At 31.4% G+C, this 19,156-nt stretch overlaps 1 protein-coding gene across 1 annotated transcript in view; it reads left to right on the forward strand.

The window, feature by feature from the left end:
- Positions 1–19,156, forward strand: part of LOC145242858 (protein dachsous-like) — a 237,304-nt gene that overhangs the window by 209,538 nt on the left and 8,610 nt on the right. Inside the window, exon 7 of the mRNA XM_080105973.1 lies at positions 1,381–1,510. Within this exon, the coding sequence (XP_079962099.1) occupies positions 1,381–1,510 (130 nt within the window). The remainder of the gene's footprint in view (positions 1–1,380; positions 1,511–19,156) is intronic.

Genomic DNA, 19,156 nt, shown 5'->3' on the forward strand with positions numbered 1-19,156 from the left:
TAATATAAAAAGTTTTAAGTTGTGAGCCGACCGACCGCTTCTCGGAAAAAAGCCTTTCTTGGACATACACAAAAAGCGAACATACATACACACATTTTTGCTTTTGTATATATAGACTAGCAAGGGGTACCCGGCATTGCCCGGGTGTTTGGAGGTATGTGTGTGTGGGGGGGGGGGGTTAAAAAAAAAAAAAGTAAGTATGAGGATCGAACCCGAACCGTTGAGGCAAAGTTGTAAATTAGAGTGTGAAAAAAAAAAAAAAAACGTGCGACGTTAACCATTGCCCCACCGCGACATGCTAGTGGAAACACGTTTGAATTTATTTAATTACTTGGATTTAGCAAGTGCCCGTTTTAATGAGTTAATGAGGTCAAGTTTGACTGCAGGATAGTATTTACTGCTGAACGCTTTTTTTTTTTCCCCCCAAGATGTTATAGGAAAAAAACTAACCCACATGCGGCGAGCGACAAATGTTGAATATTTATCTTCCCGAAATCGAGCAAATTAAATAGACAGGCGAGCTTCGTTACTAACTGTGAGATATGATTGATATGTGATATAAAAAGTTTTAAAAAGTTGTGAAGCGAGCAACCGCTTCACTGAAAGAAGCCTTTTGTAGACACACAGAAAAAGCAAACACACATACATACATTTTCGCTTTTATATTTATAGATGATTTAACTAACCAATCACATCCCTCTATTCTCATATCAGACTTAAGGTGAACATAAGAACAAATACTAGCAATCATAATTATCAACCCTGAAAATCATAACATTTAACTCAAAATGCAGGTTTCTTACTGCTAAATTATATGTAACTATTAAAAAAAAAAAAAGCATTTATTGCACATATTTCTTCCTGGAAGAAATTCCAGGATGATCTTTTAGGATAGAAGTAATTTCGTCTGCAACATCTCTTTCATGGATTCCTTATTTTCTTTTTGGGATTTAAATTCTCATATTGTTTCTTCTTTTTTTTTGTCACAGTAAAACATGATTATCACAGAATACCTTTTCATAGAGAACCTATTTACTATGCCTCCCCACGGGACAGAGTTAGACACCAGGGTCGTTTTTTAATGTGGAGAAAAGGTACAAAAATAAAAATTGTCTCAGTCGTAAAGGATTTCTCCTCCACCGAAAGAGAACAAGAAATAGAAGTGCAGCATCTGAAGAACAGATACTACACTTTGATCTTGTCCCGCTTTATCAAAATCTCTAGTCAGTCTAGTCTATTAGTGGACAGACGACAACTGGATTCATATCTTTCTCATGGTTTATGAGCAAAAATCATCTAAGATTGAACTACCACATCCATTGCACCATTACAACTTAAATGGATTTAATTTTTTGTTCTTTGTCTTTTTCTTCATTACAGGAAATAGATGATTTTGAAGAAGCTGAACAATCTATGCCCGCAAGTCCACGTAAAGACTTGATTTCATCTCATACTGACAGCGAAGATGGTTGGAGTGATGGAGACATAAGAGGGGTCAGACCACTTCCAGGTATTCAATTGCATTTATTTTGAAATTACCCAAACGCAAATTCAACATTCATTAATGAATCCTTTTATTTTCTGTCATGTTATGCATGAAGCGTTGATTTTTTTTATTGTTTTTTTTATTGTTTTTTTTTTATATTATTGCTGGAACGGGTAATACAGGGTGACTCCCCCAAAAACGGGCCCCAACTCTAATTAGGCCCCGTTTCTTAGTGTTTTGTTCGAATGAAATAAAACTTTGATCATAACTAGTTTATTATATTCAAAACATCACATCAAAACACAAAGGTATTTGGCCTTTTTTTCTCTGTTCTACAGCATATGTTCTAGATGGCCTCCATTTAGCTTTATTTTTTTTTTTGGGGGCCACCCTGTATGACTAAACAAAGGATTTATTTATTTAGTCTGTAGGGTTGGAAATAATGTTGGAAACTAATCGTTCAAATCAGGGCTTTACGTTACGAATGAAACAGTTGCATTTGCGAGTGATTTTTCCAAATAATGACTAAAATTAATAAAACACTTATCTTTTGGTGATTATGTTTTTATCACTAATAATTTTCCAAAGCTCATTACCAAGTGAAAAAATGTCTTTACGACCATTATTATATTTTAAATAAAATGAACAAAGTCACATTTTTTGAACAAGAAAAGTTTAATAGAACACTATACTCTTTTTTTTTTTTTTTAACGAAGGCTGTTTAAAAAAAACATCTGAAAAAATTTCAACTCTCTCTGGTGCATATTTAGAATTACATTTATTTAAAAAAAATATATATGATGTATGTACTTGTCACTGAACGAAAATGTAATATTCCAAAAATCATGTGGTTTTGGTTAGTAGCTTTTCTATTCGGCTAGTAAATGAAAATATTTAGTTGTCAAAGGTGAATTAAAGATAAATTAGTCCGTAGAGGCTTGCATATATTAATTCCATTTATTCACTTGCATTTAATATTTAAGTTTCTTGCAATTGTTTGTGATTTACAGATATCATAGGTATACAATCGGTTTTTCAGGGTGTGTGTGGATGAATTACTCCAACACTATGAAATGAAGCATGTCGGGAAATAACATTAGAATTGAAAGAGATCAATTTTACAGAGTTTAAAAAATTATGGTGGACCAAAAAGGAAATATTTACACTGTTTTTTATTTTAATTCAATAAATGTTTTTATAAAAAATATTTTCCATTTAGTTTATTCAAATGTATAAGAAAATTAAACTTTTCATCAATTTGAACAATTTTAAGTGTATAATACTTTTAGTAAAATGAAAAAAATAGGGACCAAATTTGTACAGTTGTTTTCAGTTAATGCAATCAAGAAGATATGGCTATATTTCTAGTAAAAATGTAAATAAAGATTTACCACATTTATTTGGGGAGATGAGTTATTCTGTACAATCTAAGCTTTTCACAGACATATCACTTGTTAGTTATGCAGTCTAAGAAAGCATTCATATGATGCAGTCAATACTTCTGAGGCAATGATTTGAATCTTATAAGAGTCGCATTTTTGACTTTGTGTTATTCTTTATTTATCTCTATCCTCCCTTGACTAAGTAAATCGTTTGTTTAGTAATATTACTTGTGCAAACAAAAGTATTAACGCAAAAAAATATAAAATAAAATAAAAAAAACAGCATTAGTTTTGAATATAAATTTTCAAGATTTAAACATTTAATGCTTGTTTAAGTTTCTAGCAATTCCTAGTGATTTACGGATATGATTAGTTTCTAGCAATTCCTAGTGATTTACAGATATGACTAGTTTCTAGCAATTCCTAGTGATTTACAGATATGATTAGTGGGTTAGTGTTAGTGAATTAATATTAAGTTGGAATTGGATGGTCCGGAAAAAACGTTAATTATAAAACGCTCTGGGACCAAGATTACAGAAAAGAAAGCAAAAAACTGCAAACTTAATCCAAAAATAACATTTTTGAACTGCAAGATTATCAATGACTTGTTATCCATAATTTTAATCTGGAAGAGAAAAAAATAAGATTGCAATATTTAAGTATTTGGCTAATTTTACATGTATTTTTTATTGAAATATATTAGACGCTCATCAACTGGTCAATTTGGTTCCCTGTTCCATTAATGGATTACTTGTACTTGCGGTGGCATTTATTCTGAGTCAGTAGAGCATGACCCTTTCAGTGAATCCATTGTGTTTCAAACAAGATCAACCAAAAATGTGGCTGTGTTTTTTTTTAAAAATCTTTTTAAGAACTGCATTGATTGGCAAAAATGTAAACTTAATCACTTCTCCCTCCGTGGTGCCGTGAGCCAACTTATGCAAAACTGAAATGCTTACGACTCCCGCCTCTTTTTCCATTTTCACATTATTAACAGTTTACTGGGACCAAACAGAGATTAAGGACCCTAGCCGACTTTGCTTATAAAAGGACAGATTTCAGGTGACACTGCTTTAACCGTCACCTTGGTATGTTCGAGCAGTTTTCGCGACCAAGGGTGCATTTTTTTATATATTTAGACAACTTTAATTAATCTTTGGATTGATATTTTTATTCAAAAAAATGAAAATAAGTAAGTAGTAATTATTTTTTTTATAAAACTATTTAAACCAAAATCTGGATTGATATTTTTACCATGTTTTAAACAAATATATTAAATTGTCGTCACAAAGTAGTTGTTTGCAAGTAATATATTTATATATTTATATGTTTATAAAACAAAATAATAATCAGCATAATAATTGAAAATTTAGAACCTTTTAAATAAAACTATTTAAAACAAAATTTTTAAGGGCAGAAACAGATATAAAATAACTGACTTGTTTGGGTGTTCGCAAATGTTTCACAGATTTTAGCAACTAAGATTGATTTTTTTTATGTTAGAGTCCATTTTTTTTCTGTGTGTTTTTAATAAAAATCCATATTTATTTAATTATTCTTTAAAACATTTTTCAAATCTCGGTTCTTTATACTTGTTGCTTGTATTTCTGATTTAAGTATGCATAAAAATTGCCCCCGTCTAGAAAGATTTCTCCTTCACTGACTGCTAACATGAGAAATGTGTCCTAAATTTTCAATTATTACATTGTTTTTTTTTTTTTATTTCTGTTGTTTTGTAAATATATACACGCACTCTACATTAAAATCAGTCCTCGTCATGAATAATTTGATTGATTTTTATGGAGAGTGTGTTTATTTACAAAATTTTATAATAAAACGAGTTAAACTAAGGTAAAAATATCAATCCAGATTTTGCTTTAAATAGTTTTATTATAAAAAATTGTAAATAAATGCACTCTCCATAAAAAAAAATCAACCTTACTCGCAAATAAATAATATAACTTGCTTTTATTATTATATTTTTAATAAAAATATTAATTTGCAAAAATCCGCCCCAAAATTAAAACACACTTTGTGTCACGAAAATCCACTAAAAAATTTTAAAGTTTTACTTGTATTGTCACTAAAGTTAATGTTTTAAAAAAAAAAAAATCTGTTTTTTTTTTTAAGTGAAGCCAGCCGGGTCCTTAATCCCCGCTTGGTCCATTTACTGCATTACGACACAAGTCCCAGATGGCTGTCGAATGCAAAGCCTTATTCCTACAACTGAAGAGCCAACTTTGGCTTTGAAGTGTACGCAACTGTTAACAGAACACTTTTTTCCATTAAATAAGTTTTCCAAATGCATATTTGCAAATTCATTTTTCATGTATATCATTTTTACTACTTAACTAAGTCAAACTGTCCAATTAATATACACAATCATTGTTCTTTTCCTTTAAAAGTTGTTCCTCTCACTTAACCTTCAACACTCATATTAGAGCATATATTCTTCTTTTTTTTCTCTCTCTCTCTCATGCAAGAACTGAAATTTCTTTCAAGGATAAAAATTCCCACATTCACAGCAATATAATAATTTTTTTTTTTTTTAATATAAATCAGATCTTTTCTCTGCTGGTTAACAACCTGATTTATGGAAGTCGGCCTAGAATTACAGAAATATTTAAGTGTAATTATGTGACTTTGATATGAACTGATGCCTTAAATTGCATAATTAGGAATTGGTTGAATGGTTTCCAAAGTACCTTTTCAGGAAGTTATTATTTCATGAATATTTTTTTTTTAAATTTTACCATAGAAGTTACTGATAAGAAATATTGATTATTTTTATTTAAATATCAATCAAATGAACATTGCAGTTGTTTTTTTTTTCTTTTTTAAACAAGCATAGTGTGTATAAAAAAAACCCCTAAGAATTATATTAGCATTTTATTATAGTGTTACGTTTGTAAGATTATATATATATATATATATCCATCCTTTCTCTTCCTTCCTTTCTTTTTCCTCTACATTTCTTTTCTATATTTTGATACACACTTTATTCTCCACACTTTTTTTCTTTGTCTTCTTCATATATATTAATAGCCGTTATCATTTTTATTCTGAATGACATGTGATGTGACCTCCTGATAAATTTTTTGTGCTTGTAAACTCCTGTAAAATTCTCATTACGGACTAAACTTTTATATAAGCAATATCACTTGAAGAAGTCTCTAATTACATGTAAATGGCTGACCGAAACATGCTCACGAACGCGTAGCAACATATTAATACTTATGTTAAATAAATAAAAAGTATATCTTGCCCTACTTCGGCATTGAGCACACTTGTATTAACCTAGTTAAAATTTCATTGGTTGCTTTACCCCTGAAAAATATTAACCTGGAATTATATATATATATATATATATATATATATATACACACACACACACAGGGATTTATAAATATTATCTTTAAAATTGGAACCTATCAAGATAATAAAAGCTCAATATATTAGACACCACTTTTCTTCATATCCTTACTGCTGAAATATCTGATAGGGTAAGTGTTTTTCATTCTTTGTGGGGTATTGATGGAAGTGCTCAATATCCTTAGTATAGCTACTATTCATGGCCATCCGGGCAACGCTGGGTATACATGCTAGTTTATATATATGAAACTCTTCAAGTTATGTTATTTATTCTTCAAACATCCATATATATATATATATATATATAATTTGAGATTGCTATTTTTCAGAAGTAGGGTAACCAGTGAAATATAACGAAGTTAATACAAGAATGCTCTACTGGGCAAGTTACATTTTCAATGTGTCTTTACATAAGCAGTAATTTGTTGCTACACAGTCATGAGCATGTTTCGGTTTTCAAGTATTTAGTAACTAGAGACCTCTTCAGGCAACAACGCATATTCGAAAGCGGAATTCTAAATGAAAAACAAAAACCAACTTTCAGCAAAAGAAGACTTTTTTTTTTTTATAAGCGGGTCAAATTGTCTTAGCTCCTAATCAGTTGAGCATTATAATAACGCAGGATTTTCTACCCATAAGCAATGGAAAGAATCAACTTTAACACCAACATGACCCACATGCAATATCCGACAGTTAAACACTTACACATCCAAATTTCCTCAAGTTCAACATTCACTAAATCCAAAACCACACTCTTCCTGGGAATAACCACACATAAAAAAGAAAACAAAAAAAAAAAAACACACACACACACACCTAACACTTATGGGCAAATTTTCTACAATACTATAAATACTTAATAGTCCCATAGTCCCACCCAGTCCACCCATCAACCACAGAATTTATATTTGGCATATGTGTGTCTGCCAAACCCCTGATAATCCTTTTCCCCTCAAATCTCGTTAAAAATATTCACCCGCAACATAAATATTAAACTAATATTCAGCTTAATGGTATACGTGCTGCTCTGCTCACTGCCTATCTGTTAACTTTGATATTAACAAAAATGGGATAACATCTGGTACAGCCTGAACATATAAAACAATAAATAAATAATAAAAAAAATAAAGAACACAATTATCTAGTAACTGGAAACATACACTGTAAACATTAACCCTTTGTCTCCCTAAAACCGATGGTTATATTTCCACTAAAGTTAAACGCTCTAATGAAACTCTTTAAAATTGTTAACATCAATCTTGAAACATCTTTTATATACAACAATCATTAAGTGTAACTGAAATCTAAACGATAAATGAGGCATGACACCATATGATATAGACGTTGAAAATAACTCCAGATAACACCTGTATACATCTACTCCGGGTGGTTATGTAACATCAGCATATGGAAATGTGTGTATACATAGTCTTTTACGTGTACAAGATCCGTGGGTATTAATATTTACAAATAATTAATATAACCCCCAGTAAAGTTATATCAGTACTAATTAGTAGCAAATAACTGAGAGGAATTCCTAATCGCCTTTCTAGTTGAATAATCATTATCGCAGCCATAAAAAATGACTGCATTTAACCATCATAAGTTTAATAATGACATATATTCTGAGTTTTGCAATTACTATCATTATGAAAAGTTTTGATAACAAGTTTACAAATATACCAATTAATAAACCAACATTAAATGAACAAATAAAATAGTAATAAATATTAGGGTGGTCTAGTAAAAAAAAAAAAAACGATTTTGTTTAAGTGAGAAAAAACAAATCTACCACTATCAAACAAATGATGCCACCTCCCTTTCGCCTTCTCTTTCTTTTTCTTCCCCTTTTCCCTTCTTACTCATCCCCCCATACCCTTTCCTTTCTTTCTTACGTCTCTCACCCCCCTTCTTTCCCCTCCACTGTTAACTAGAAGCCCAAGTAATGATCGACAGATCTGGTTAATCCTAACCTTTTCGCATTTATAAATAGGAATACTAAATTAAAACAAATAATAAGAAAGGAATTTAAGACACACTTATTACGTTTGAAGTCTCAGATAAGACAGGCGAACCTCATACTTGTTTAAGATAATATCTACATAGCTCTGGCTTTAGAACATAACTCCTCAACCCCCTAACCCTACAGCTCTATTCCCTAACACCAACATGAAAATGAATGAATAAAGACACAGGTAACTAAGTAAATAAACTAACAAATTCCTCTATAAAATAGGAAAATAAATAAACTAACAAATTCACACCCAATCAACCCTGTTCTTCGCACAGCTGAACCTTCACCCCCCTGACCCGTTTACAAAAAAAAAAGAAAAAAAAAAAAGAAGCCTTCTTTTGCTGAAAGCCGATTTTCGTTTTTCATTAATGCTTTCGAAAATAAGCGTTGTTGCCTGAAGAGGTCTTTAGTTACTAAATGCTAGAAGACCGAAACATGCTCATGACTGTGTAGCAACAAATTACTGCTTATGTAAAGACAAATTGAAAATGTGTGTGCGTATATATATATATATATATATATATATGTATGGATGGATGTTTGAAGAAAGAAAAAATGAAATAGAAGTCAGCTGATCTTTGTTTGCTAAATACTCATCGGCTAGCAAACTTGATATCATGTGTATATATAAAACATGTATTCCATGCATTAACTTGACAAGTCCTTGTGAGGATAAAACACAAAACATTCGCCATATATTTTTTCATAATGTACTACTTTAAAAAAGATTTTTTTTATTACATTTTCAACAGAAGAGGACCATATAAAAACGAGAAACAACCACAGAATTCGCACATAAGCCTGACGAATCCTAGAGTGGATGAAACTCCGAATATTCAGTGTAGCTTAATCGCCATATATATTTTATAAATTACTAACTAGCTCTACCTACGTATTGAGCACTTTTGAAGTAAATACTTAAAGTTTATGCATAAATCTATACTTTCATATATTAATTTTATGTGAGTAAATGAAGTAGTTATATACACACACACACACACACCACCATTTTTGGCAATTTTATGAATTTCAAATCTCAGTGACTATTGATCAGAATTTAACAAATGAAGGCTTGTTTGAAAGTTAATGACCTGAATTGTATAGTGGGCTATGCAACATGTGCCCTTAAGGTCGCACATTAAGGGGATCATCTATCACTCAGAGCCTATTTTTACAGCCATAAAATGTTTCAATCATAGTCATTTGTTTTCGTAGTTTTGCATATGAATTACAAAATATCTGATATTTCCCCAAAACCTCTGGCCTTGATGGAGGGGAGACTAAAACTTTCTGCTATACTTTCAATTGATCTGAAATAACAGCAAGGGGAGACTTGATTTCAAATATTTCTCATGTTATATCTCCCCTTTTTAGTTTTCATAACTAAAGTAAATTTCACAGTGTATAAGGATTATCTGATACTGAAGATATTCATAATCGTACCCTATTTCCAAAAGAGGAGAGATATAACATATGAGAAATATTTGAAATCAAGTCTCCCCTTGCTATTATTTCAGATCATTTGAAACCATAGTAAGTTTTAGCCTCCCTTCCATCAAGGCCAGAGGTTTTGGGGAAATATATATTATATTTAATACTAGCAGGGATTGGTTCAGTGTAGAGCTTCAGGCTTTAGACTCTGTTCGGGTTTCAAATCGCGCTAGGTTCAGTCATACTGATGAGTAGTATAATGACAAAACACATGTTTATGGATAGATATATTAATGAGAGAGAGAGAGGGGGAGTTATGAAAGAGATAATGATAAAGATGTTATAGAATAAGAGTGAAAGGTGGAGGATAAAACAATTCAGTGAGAGAGGATGAGGGAAACCGACAGAATCTTAGTAAGAGATGGGTGACTTTGTTAGTAAATTGCAAATTATGGCTAATCAAACTTTTTGGGTTTTTTTTTTTTAACGTAACATAATCCCTAAATGGAAGCATATTTTAGCATCTATTTTGTACGATAAAAATATGTAAGAAAAAAAGCCTTAAGGGAACAAACGTTGATTAACTCAGCTTTAGTGTAATAATAATATCACTATGTAATTCACAATCCATTTCACATCAGGTCATGAAATTCACATTCAACTGTTCTGATCATGAATCAACACACTGAACCATTTTTTTCTCTTTTTTTTTTTATTGATTAATCATACGAGAATAGAATGAATGAAAGAACTATCCGCCTCCCTGTACCATTACCAAACATGCAATACTATTAGAGATGGAGCGGCTTGTGTACTTATACATGTTTACATGCAGCCTCGCATGTACACATTCATACACAACCTCATTGTGATACATCTCGTTTACTTCCTTGTCAAGAGGTTAGACACAAGGTCAGGTGTGGTTTTGAGAAGCCAGGACATGAGAAAATGCCTGAACAGCGCTGTTGGGATTGTAGTAGGTGTGCCTCAGATGATTATCAATAAATTGACCCTTTCACAGGGTTGGTTGTTTTTGTTTTACGGCATATCAACCTTTTTCAGGTTATTTAATGCAGAATCCGGTGATTTTGATGAAAAATTTTTTAATAGAATATATTTGTTTTTTCCAAGTCAGTTTCTATTTAACCCATAGTTGGGACCCTAACAGGTACTACCACTCCGGGTCAGAGTGAACCTGGGAGCAATGGCAATTAAAAGGGTGGCTCCACACTCTCCAGAGCCCGCAAGCTTGGGCCTCACCATCGGATATAGTTTAAGGTCCCTTTCACAGGGAGAAGGTAAAGCCTGGGAGGGTGTACCTCCTAGTATTGAAGAGAACTATACCTCAGCCTGACAACAACAAAACCATCGTTGGACTGAAGAATATTGTAACACACTTCCATGATTTAATATACAATAAATAGAAAAAATTCAGAAATATATAATATATATATATATATATATATATATATATATTTACTCGTATTATAAAAGATCATGTGCTTGCAGCAAATTTATGGGTAATGTCAAGAATTTAACCTATATTGAACAGCAAAAAATTAAAAAATCTGTATGATGTACATACCTATGACAAAATGAAAATATCATATTCCAAAATGCATGTAATTTGATCAAGTAGTTTTATTTCTATAAAGAAAATCATTTTTAAGCGATTAATGGGAATTTGTAGGCATTACAACATAAACCAAGTATGAATTAATGAGTTATTTTATTTGTTCTTTTTAGATTCTTTTTCAAAATGGCTACTAGACAGCTGCTTTTCTATTACTCATAAAATTGGATTTTTTAAAATTTAAAAATCAAACTACTTGATCAATTTATGTGATTTTTTTTAACATCAATCACTTAATTATTATATCAATATAGACTTTTGTTATTCACTGTATTGCTGTATAATTACATTGAGCTTCTTAAATAAGGATTTGTATATATTATAAGGAAATAAAGTATATTTCCACAGAAATATATATATATATATATATATATATATATAAAATTGCATTAAATAAAATAAATGATTTTTGTCTAGAAATTCTGTTTTTGATCCGTTCCAACTTCTGAATAACGGTCTTCACTTCAGGCATAAACTGGCTGATGTAATTGCCATATTTCTCTCAAGTCTGATTAACGATCTCTACTTCTGGCAGGAACTAGCTGAGTTTATTTAATGAAATATGCTTAAGAGAAAAATGCTGCCTATATATATATATATATATATATATATATATATATATATTCATATTTGATGCCAAGATAAAAATAGAAGGCGGCTTCACCTGATTCAAAAATGTAGATTCTTTTCTGTGTGAGAAATCAGCTGCTGTTACTGATTAAGTGAAAGCACTCAGTTATTGATCCAAACCAACAGTTTATATTTCAAGATCTTCAAAAGGAAAAAAAGAAATCATCTTCGACAGATGTTGTGCATTATAGGAATATTTTGAGACGCTATAACACTTGCAGATATGATTTTATTGATACTTAACAAATTAATTTTATTTCAGTATATCTATCCATATAATAAAGGAGAATGGGTGTCTATGTTTGTCCATTTATAGTAAAACAGACTATAGAGTGTACCTAAAATATAAACGTTTATATATAAAGTTTCCTCAGGAACATAATGGAAATGGTCCTAACTCTCCATGTGCCTTTTCAGGAAGCGACAGCTGTTTTCCAACATCTTGCATATTTGTGCATACAATAGGAATTTACCTATGAGTGTTATTTTAAAAGACAACTTAACAAATGTCTTAATTGCTCAGTTAGGAATATATATATATATATATATATATAAAAAATATTAAATGGAAGATGAGGAATAAATGTATATATAACTTGATAATTGGAACAATAAGGAAAAGTAGAGGGGAAAATTAAGTAAAAAAAAAAAAACTCCTTAGGCCATGGCATTTCAAAGCTAAATGCTTCTCATCAGAAGAGAAAAAGGGCCAGAATTATACAAAACATTTAGCTTCAAAATAGCCTGGCCTAAAAAGTTTTTTTCTTAATTTTCCTCTTAACTTTCCTTATTGTTCCAATTATATAATAAAGTTATATATAACTTTTATTCCTCATCTTTTATTTAATATTATTGTTTGCTTCTCTTCATAGTGTTGAGCTTTTCTTATTTTGATGTTTTACTTTGTTAAAGATTTATTCTTTGATTACATAATTATATATCTATATGTATAAAAGGCAAAATGTGCGTTAGTGTGTGTGCATGTGCATTTTTGCAGTATTTCTTACTCTCCACGTGTTTATTTGGCTTTTCCATATATAAGCAAAATGAACCTCCCTGGCACTTGTATTTGAGACATCCAGAAAGCAACGAGGTTTGATCAATGTGGGGAAAACCCCTTATATCAGACAATTGCTATTCATTTGGACACTCCCCTTTTTTATAGGGAGCTGGTTTTCCCCAAGATCTTGGTAGGAAAACAAACAACATACGCAGAAACTGGCTTGCAGCCAAAGTTAAGTGCGTTTCATTCTCCTACTATGGCGTGATGTTTGACCTTAATAAATTCGCGCACCTGTCACTTAAATTTTTAATTGTTTAACTTTTTAACCGTTTAATTTTCACCCATTCTTAGTTTTCTGCCCGCATAGTGTGGCGGTAGTCCACCTACCTACCAGGACTTTTTTCTTTCTTTTACACCTCCAAACACCCGGGCAATGCCGGGTACATCCGTGTGTACATTATATATAAAAGCGAAAATGTGTATATGTATTGTGTATGTCTGCAAAGGTTTTTTTTGTCGGCCTTCTCGCTCGGCTCGTTTCTTCTAAAAAGTTTTTATATCACGTCTAAATGATAATATCTACGACTTAAGAACGAGGATCGCGTGTGTATTTAATTTGCCTGACTTTCACATGCTATATTTTCCAGATATTTCGATCGCCGCGTGTTTCTTTCGCTTTTCAGTATAAAACAAGTGAAATCTGGCTTGCAGCCTTGTCATGTTTCAAGGTCAAACATCACGCGACTTAAGTTTCTTGCACCTGTTAATTTCATTTTATAAACGTTAAATTAAGATGCTTTTCATTCCTCTTTTCTTGTGGCCGAGATGGTTAGGTCCCAGGGTTTTTTTCCATTTCATTTACACCTCCACGTCAAAGGTTCGGGGTTCAAGCCTACTTTCCTACTAAAACTTTTGTAAATGAAAAATGTAAGAATAAAAATATTTAAAGTTTTTTGCTTATTCCATGGAGTTTCAATGAATGGCTCATATCCTCAGAGTAAACGTAGTTACCAAAATAATACCCATAGTTAGTCTATAAATTTTGCTGGTAAGCATGCAACTGAATACTAAAATATGCATGAAAATTTATAAGAGACCAAAATTAAAAGGACATTCCAAAATGGAAGTCAGACTCAATGAAGAAAAGTAGGAACATGGTGGTATAATCTAAGGCACAGAAAAAGTTTGATGTTCGTATGCATATGATATTCCTTGTCGAATAATAAATATGTTGTAAATTTTTAATTTATAAAATCTAATTCCAAATTTTTACTCACATATAAATATATGCTTTGAAAATATATACACAATTTTCATCCTCATGAGGATTTGTCAAGCTACTTGCTCTAATCACGTATTAAACACTGTTGAAATACTGAAAATAGATAAAATTCTATGTAAACACATGAAATAATAATATATATAGTGAATAAATGACAAAAGACTGTATTCCAAAGTTCATGATGTTGACCATCTTAAAATACATTAAACAAATATGTAAAAATTGCCAATGAAATATTTTTTACACTTGTAATTTTCTTACTCCCACCATAACATCTCCGTTTTAGTTTAAAAAAATGAATAAAACAAAAAACAAGAAAGTAAATACAACTGTATGCATGCAAAGAAAAATGGTTAACAGAAAAATAAAATAAGAAAAATATTAGTGTTTGTAGACGGATGGACTTAGATACATATAACAAAAAAATAATTGTAAGTTTTGTATTTGGAATATTTTTATATAAGTCCCAATTTCTTCTTTTTCGTTGATCTAAACAACAAGGAGTTCATTAGAGTAATGATTTGATATCTATGCTGTTTGTCTATTTTATACACTCACAAACACACACTTGGGTCACAAGGCCTATATGGATCTTATGTATCTGATGTTTTTAATGTTTGAAATTAAAATTCGATACTCATTTTTTCAAGTTAATTTTGGGTAAAAAATAAATAAAAATCAAATATAAATAATTTCATTAAAAGTGCTCAATCCCTCCTAGCCGAGACCTTTAAGTACCGACCCCTAGTTAAAAGGTAGCAGATTCATTACCCACACACGTTGCTGTCCGTAAGTGCAACGCAAAGTGGAGACGATAATTTGCAAAGAAGACTTATTTTTTGAATTCCCTAGTTATTATACTAAGCATCATTAAGTTGTTATTTTATATTAGATTTAAAATTCTTAATTTCTCAATAACATTTTATTTTATTTTCATACTTTTTGAAGCTTTAAAGAAAGTAAAAATCCCCGTATGAGCCTGATGTATCTGATGTTTTGAAGGTTTGAAATTAAAATCCATCTCATGCTGTATCTTTTAACCATAAGTTCAAATCATTTCTTCTCGTCCAAATTAATAAAACTAATTAGTATGTCCAAACAACATGATATAAATCCTTGTACCTTTATTATTCCTGGTATTCATAAATGACTTCCTGATAAAATTGTCTCTGAAATGGGTACATTTGCTTACGACGCCATTCTCTATAACAGACATGAAGGGAAAATGAATTAAATATCGAAGGAAATGACTAAAACCTTAGAGGAGACCTATAGTCTGTTGTGGAATGGTAGCGTAAATGGTTGGTAACATTCAATGCTGCTAAGACTAGGCTATTTTCCTTTAATAATTACAAGAAACCTTCTAAACCACAGATAGCTATGGCTAATTGACTTAAAACAAATACATTGAGGACATTGCCAAAGCTGCTGCGAAGAAGGCGGGTTCTCTTTTCTGTGCTAGAAAATTACTCAAGCCCAAGAGTATCCTGTACCTCTACAAAGCCACCATTCACCCACGTATGGAGTATTTTTGCCACATCTAGGCTGGTGCATCTACCACTATTCTCTTACTCTTAGACAGGGTTAAAGAAAAAAAAAAGTTGGCAACTTAATAAAGTCCTGTACTGTCAACCAAACTCCAACTTCTGTCCCATAGATGAAATGTTGCATTCTTGTGCCTGTTTAACAAGTATTTTAATGGAATGTGCACCAATGAACTCGAAGCACTTGTAACCCCCTCAACGTAAATACCCTTGACTAAGCTAACATGCAGCAAAATCCCACCCCTACACTATAGAGATCCCTAGATGCCGGAAAGCCTTCTACTCTTATAGTTTCTTTGTTCAAACTGCTATACTTTGGAATTCCCTTATGGATCCCTACTTTCCTGACTGTACTAACATGCAGAAGTTCAAGTGTAATGTGAACAGAAATCTCGCTGCTCAACTCCCTATGAGGTATCCCTGTAAATGTGGTCCCAAATAGCAGCCCCTTATGTCCAAGTGACACTGTTCCTTGTTTGGAGTGAAAAAACATTAAAAAACAAAAACTACCATTATTTATTCTACTTTGATCTCATCCAAAATTTATAAACTCTGATATATCTTATATTATTTTGGCATAATAAAAAATAAGAAATCTCTGTACTTCTACATCATCTATTACATTAGCGTGTGTTAGTTTGTGCGTCACGTTTACATCATTTTTCTTTTGAGTGACTGTCGTTTAATAATTGATGTGTCCTTTCATTTCTTGTAATAAATAATTTTGCCAAGAATTCTTCATAAGTTTTGGTTATTTTTGTTTTACGGCATATCAACCCTTTTCAGGTTATTTAATGCCGAATCCGGCGATTTTGAAGAACAATTTTTTAATAGAGTATATTATTATTTTTTTTTTTTTTTAAGTTAGTTTCTATTTAACCCATAGTTGGGTGAGACCCTCACAGGTACTACCAGTCTGGGTCAGAGTGGACCTGAGAGTAATAGCAATTAAAGGATGGCTCCACATTCCCCAAAGCCCACAAGCTGGGGCCTCACCATTGGATATAGTTTAAGGTCATATCCAGGACCCTTCATAAGTTTTGGTTTCATTTTCGATTATAGATGATGACACTCAACTCATCTATTTTTTTCTTTTTTTTTCAACAGTCATGCTTACATTATTAAATAAGGAAAAATAAATAACTCACCTCTTTTTTTTTTTTTTTATTGTTCTATCCTTTTTTTTATTGTTCTATTTGCTACTACATTAATATATAGATTTGCTTAGATGAATATTTTTACAGTTTTAACAAAAGGGCTAGAATAATATGATGGTGTCTTCATTCATGCTGAATGGCCACACAATGGCCAGCAGCAATATATTACATATGAAAGATGATGCAGCTGTGGAATTTCCACAGGTCCTGCTAGTTATTATGGTTATTGTTATATAAAAATATTACTTTTTATTATTCTATAATATTTATAGAAGTAAAAAAAAAAAAAATGTTAGCTTGCTGTTACATACATGTTTTCAATTTCCTGAAGACTCATTGAAATCAAACCTGTAACCCTTAGAATTCATTAAATTGAAAAGCTATTAGCATTACTATATGTGCACACACAGAGGCACTGACAAACCGTTGCAGACTACCATTTGTTGGAGTTATCAAAAAAGGTGGAAAGTGTTGGAAATCTGGCAAAACTTGTTGTCACTTGGACTCCAGGGAATACCACTTATTATTGCCAGTGAGAAATCATTGATAATGTGTGAAAACTCTCAGGGAATAAATAATAATAAATATTAATAAGTGGGTTCCCTCTATCATGCTAGAAAGTTACACCGGAAAGTATCCTAAATCTTTACAAAACCATAATTCATCCAGGTATGGAGTATTGTTGTCACATCTGGGCCAGAGCATCTAACACTAGTCTCTTACTCTTAGACAGGGTCCAAAAAAGAATCAAACTTTAATATGTCCAGTACTATCGGCCAAGCTCCAACCTCTATTCCATCGCTGCAATATCGCACCCTGTGCCTATTTTACAAGTATTTTAATGGAATGAACTTATAGTACTTGTGTCGCCTTGACAGATATACTCACGACTAACCCAAGCATCAAAATCTCACTCCTTTACTGTAGAAGTCCTTAGATGCCAGAAAACATTTTACACAAATACTTTCTTACTTTATTTAGATTGCTAGACTTTGGAATTCTTCCCTGTTTCCTCAACTGTACTAATCTGCACAAGTTAAAATGTAATGTGAACAGACATCACACTGCTCAACTCCCTACAGCCCCCTGTTAGACATGGTCCCAAATAGTAGCCCCTACATTCCAAGTGGCAATGTGCCTTGTTTAGAGTAAAAAAAGAGTTAAAACATTTTTTTTTTAGATGCATATATATATAAAAAAAAAAGTTTTAACTCTTAAAATTCCACCAAATTATGTATGAAGCACACTTAACAGTTCCGTGAGAAGAAAAGTAAAAATATGATAATACTATTGCTGCTGTTACTACTACTACTACTACTACTACTACAAATAGAAACAAACACAAAAAATATTTCTATTTCAGGAAGAATTATTTTTAATTCATTATATTGGCATAAAGAGTCATTTAAATATGTTTCAGGCTAAAATTACAGGTATCAACAGTCCTCCATAAATATATACTAAAAGCCACCCTTTGGATAACCTTTTTGACTAGTATATAATAACAATTAATTTATGAATAACAAAGCCGATTTTATGTTAATTTTTTGTAAGAATAACAAATCAGCGACTAAAAATCCGTGGTTCACAATGATGCACAAACTTGTAGTTCAACTCAAGTAATAGGGCAAGGGAGGTAACTCTTAGATTTTTTTTGCAGAGTTAAGTGGATGACAAATCATCCGGAAGTTACTAGTAATATGATTATTTAAAAATACATTTTTTTTTTTTTTTTTTTTTTAATGGTTGGCTCAATTAACCCTTTTTTTCCAGTTAGTCACTTGATTTTTTTTTTAAGAGGTTTTTTAATCCAATTTCCAGAGTCTCTTTTTTTTTTTATTTATTATTTTTTTAAAAAAATTATTTCAAGAATCATTTTTTATATAACTTGTTGATGAAATCAAAGTACATTAGAACGATCCTTATTTTTACACTTTTTTTTGGAGGGGGGTGGGTAATTATATTTTGTCACATAAACTGATTGTTTTTACTAATCATAATTTATTTTTTTATGTTGCCATAAATAATGTATGTGCAAGTTGTACTACACACACACACACACATATATATCTTATCAATGCTGTGTCCACTAGAGATACTCAGGTTTCATCCATCTAGTTACTGAATATCTCCAATCGATGTAGTAATATATAGTAATGGAATAAAATAAATATTCGTTTTTGTATGACTTAGAGCACAGTGATAAATTTTTTTGTTAACAC

This window comes from Euprymna scolopes, chromosome 21 (assembly GCF_053919585.1).
Source record: "Euprymna scolopes isolate OS-2025 chromosome 21, ASM5391958v1, whole genome shotgun sequence".
Classification (NCBI taxonomy): Eukaryota; Metazoa; Mollusca; class Cephalopoda; order Sepiida; family Sepiolidae; genus Euprymna; species Euprymna scolopes.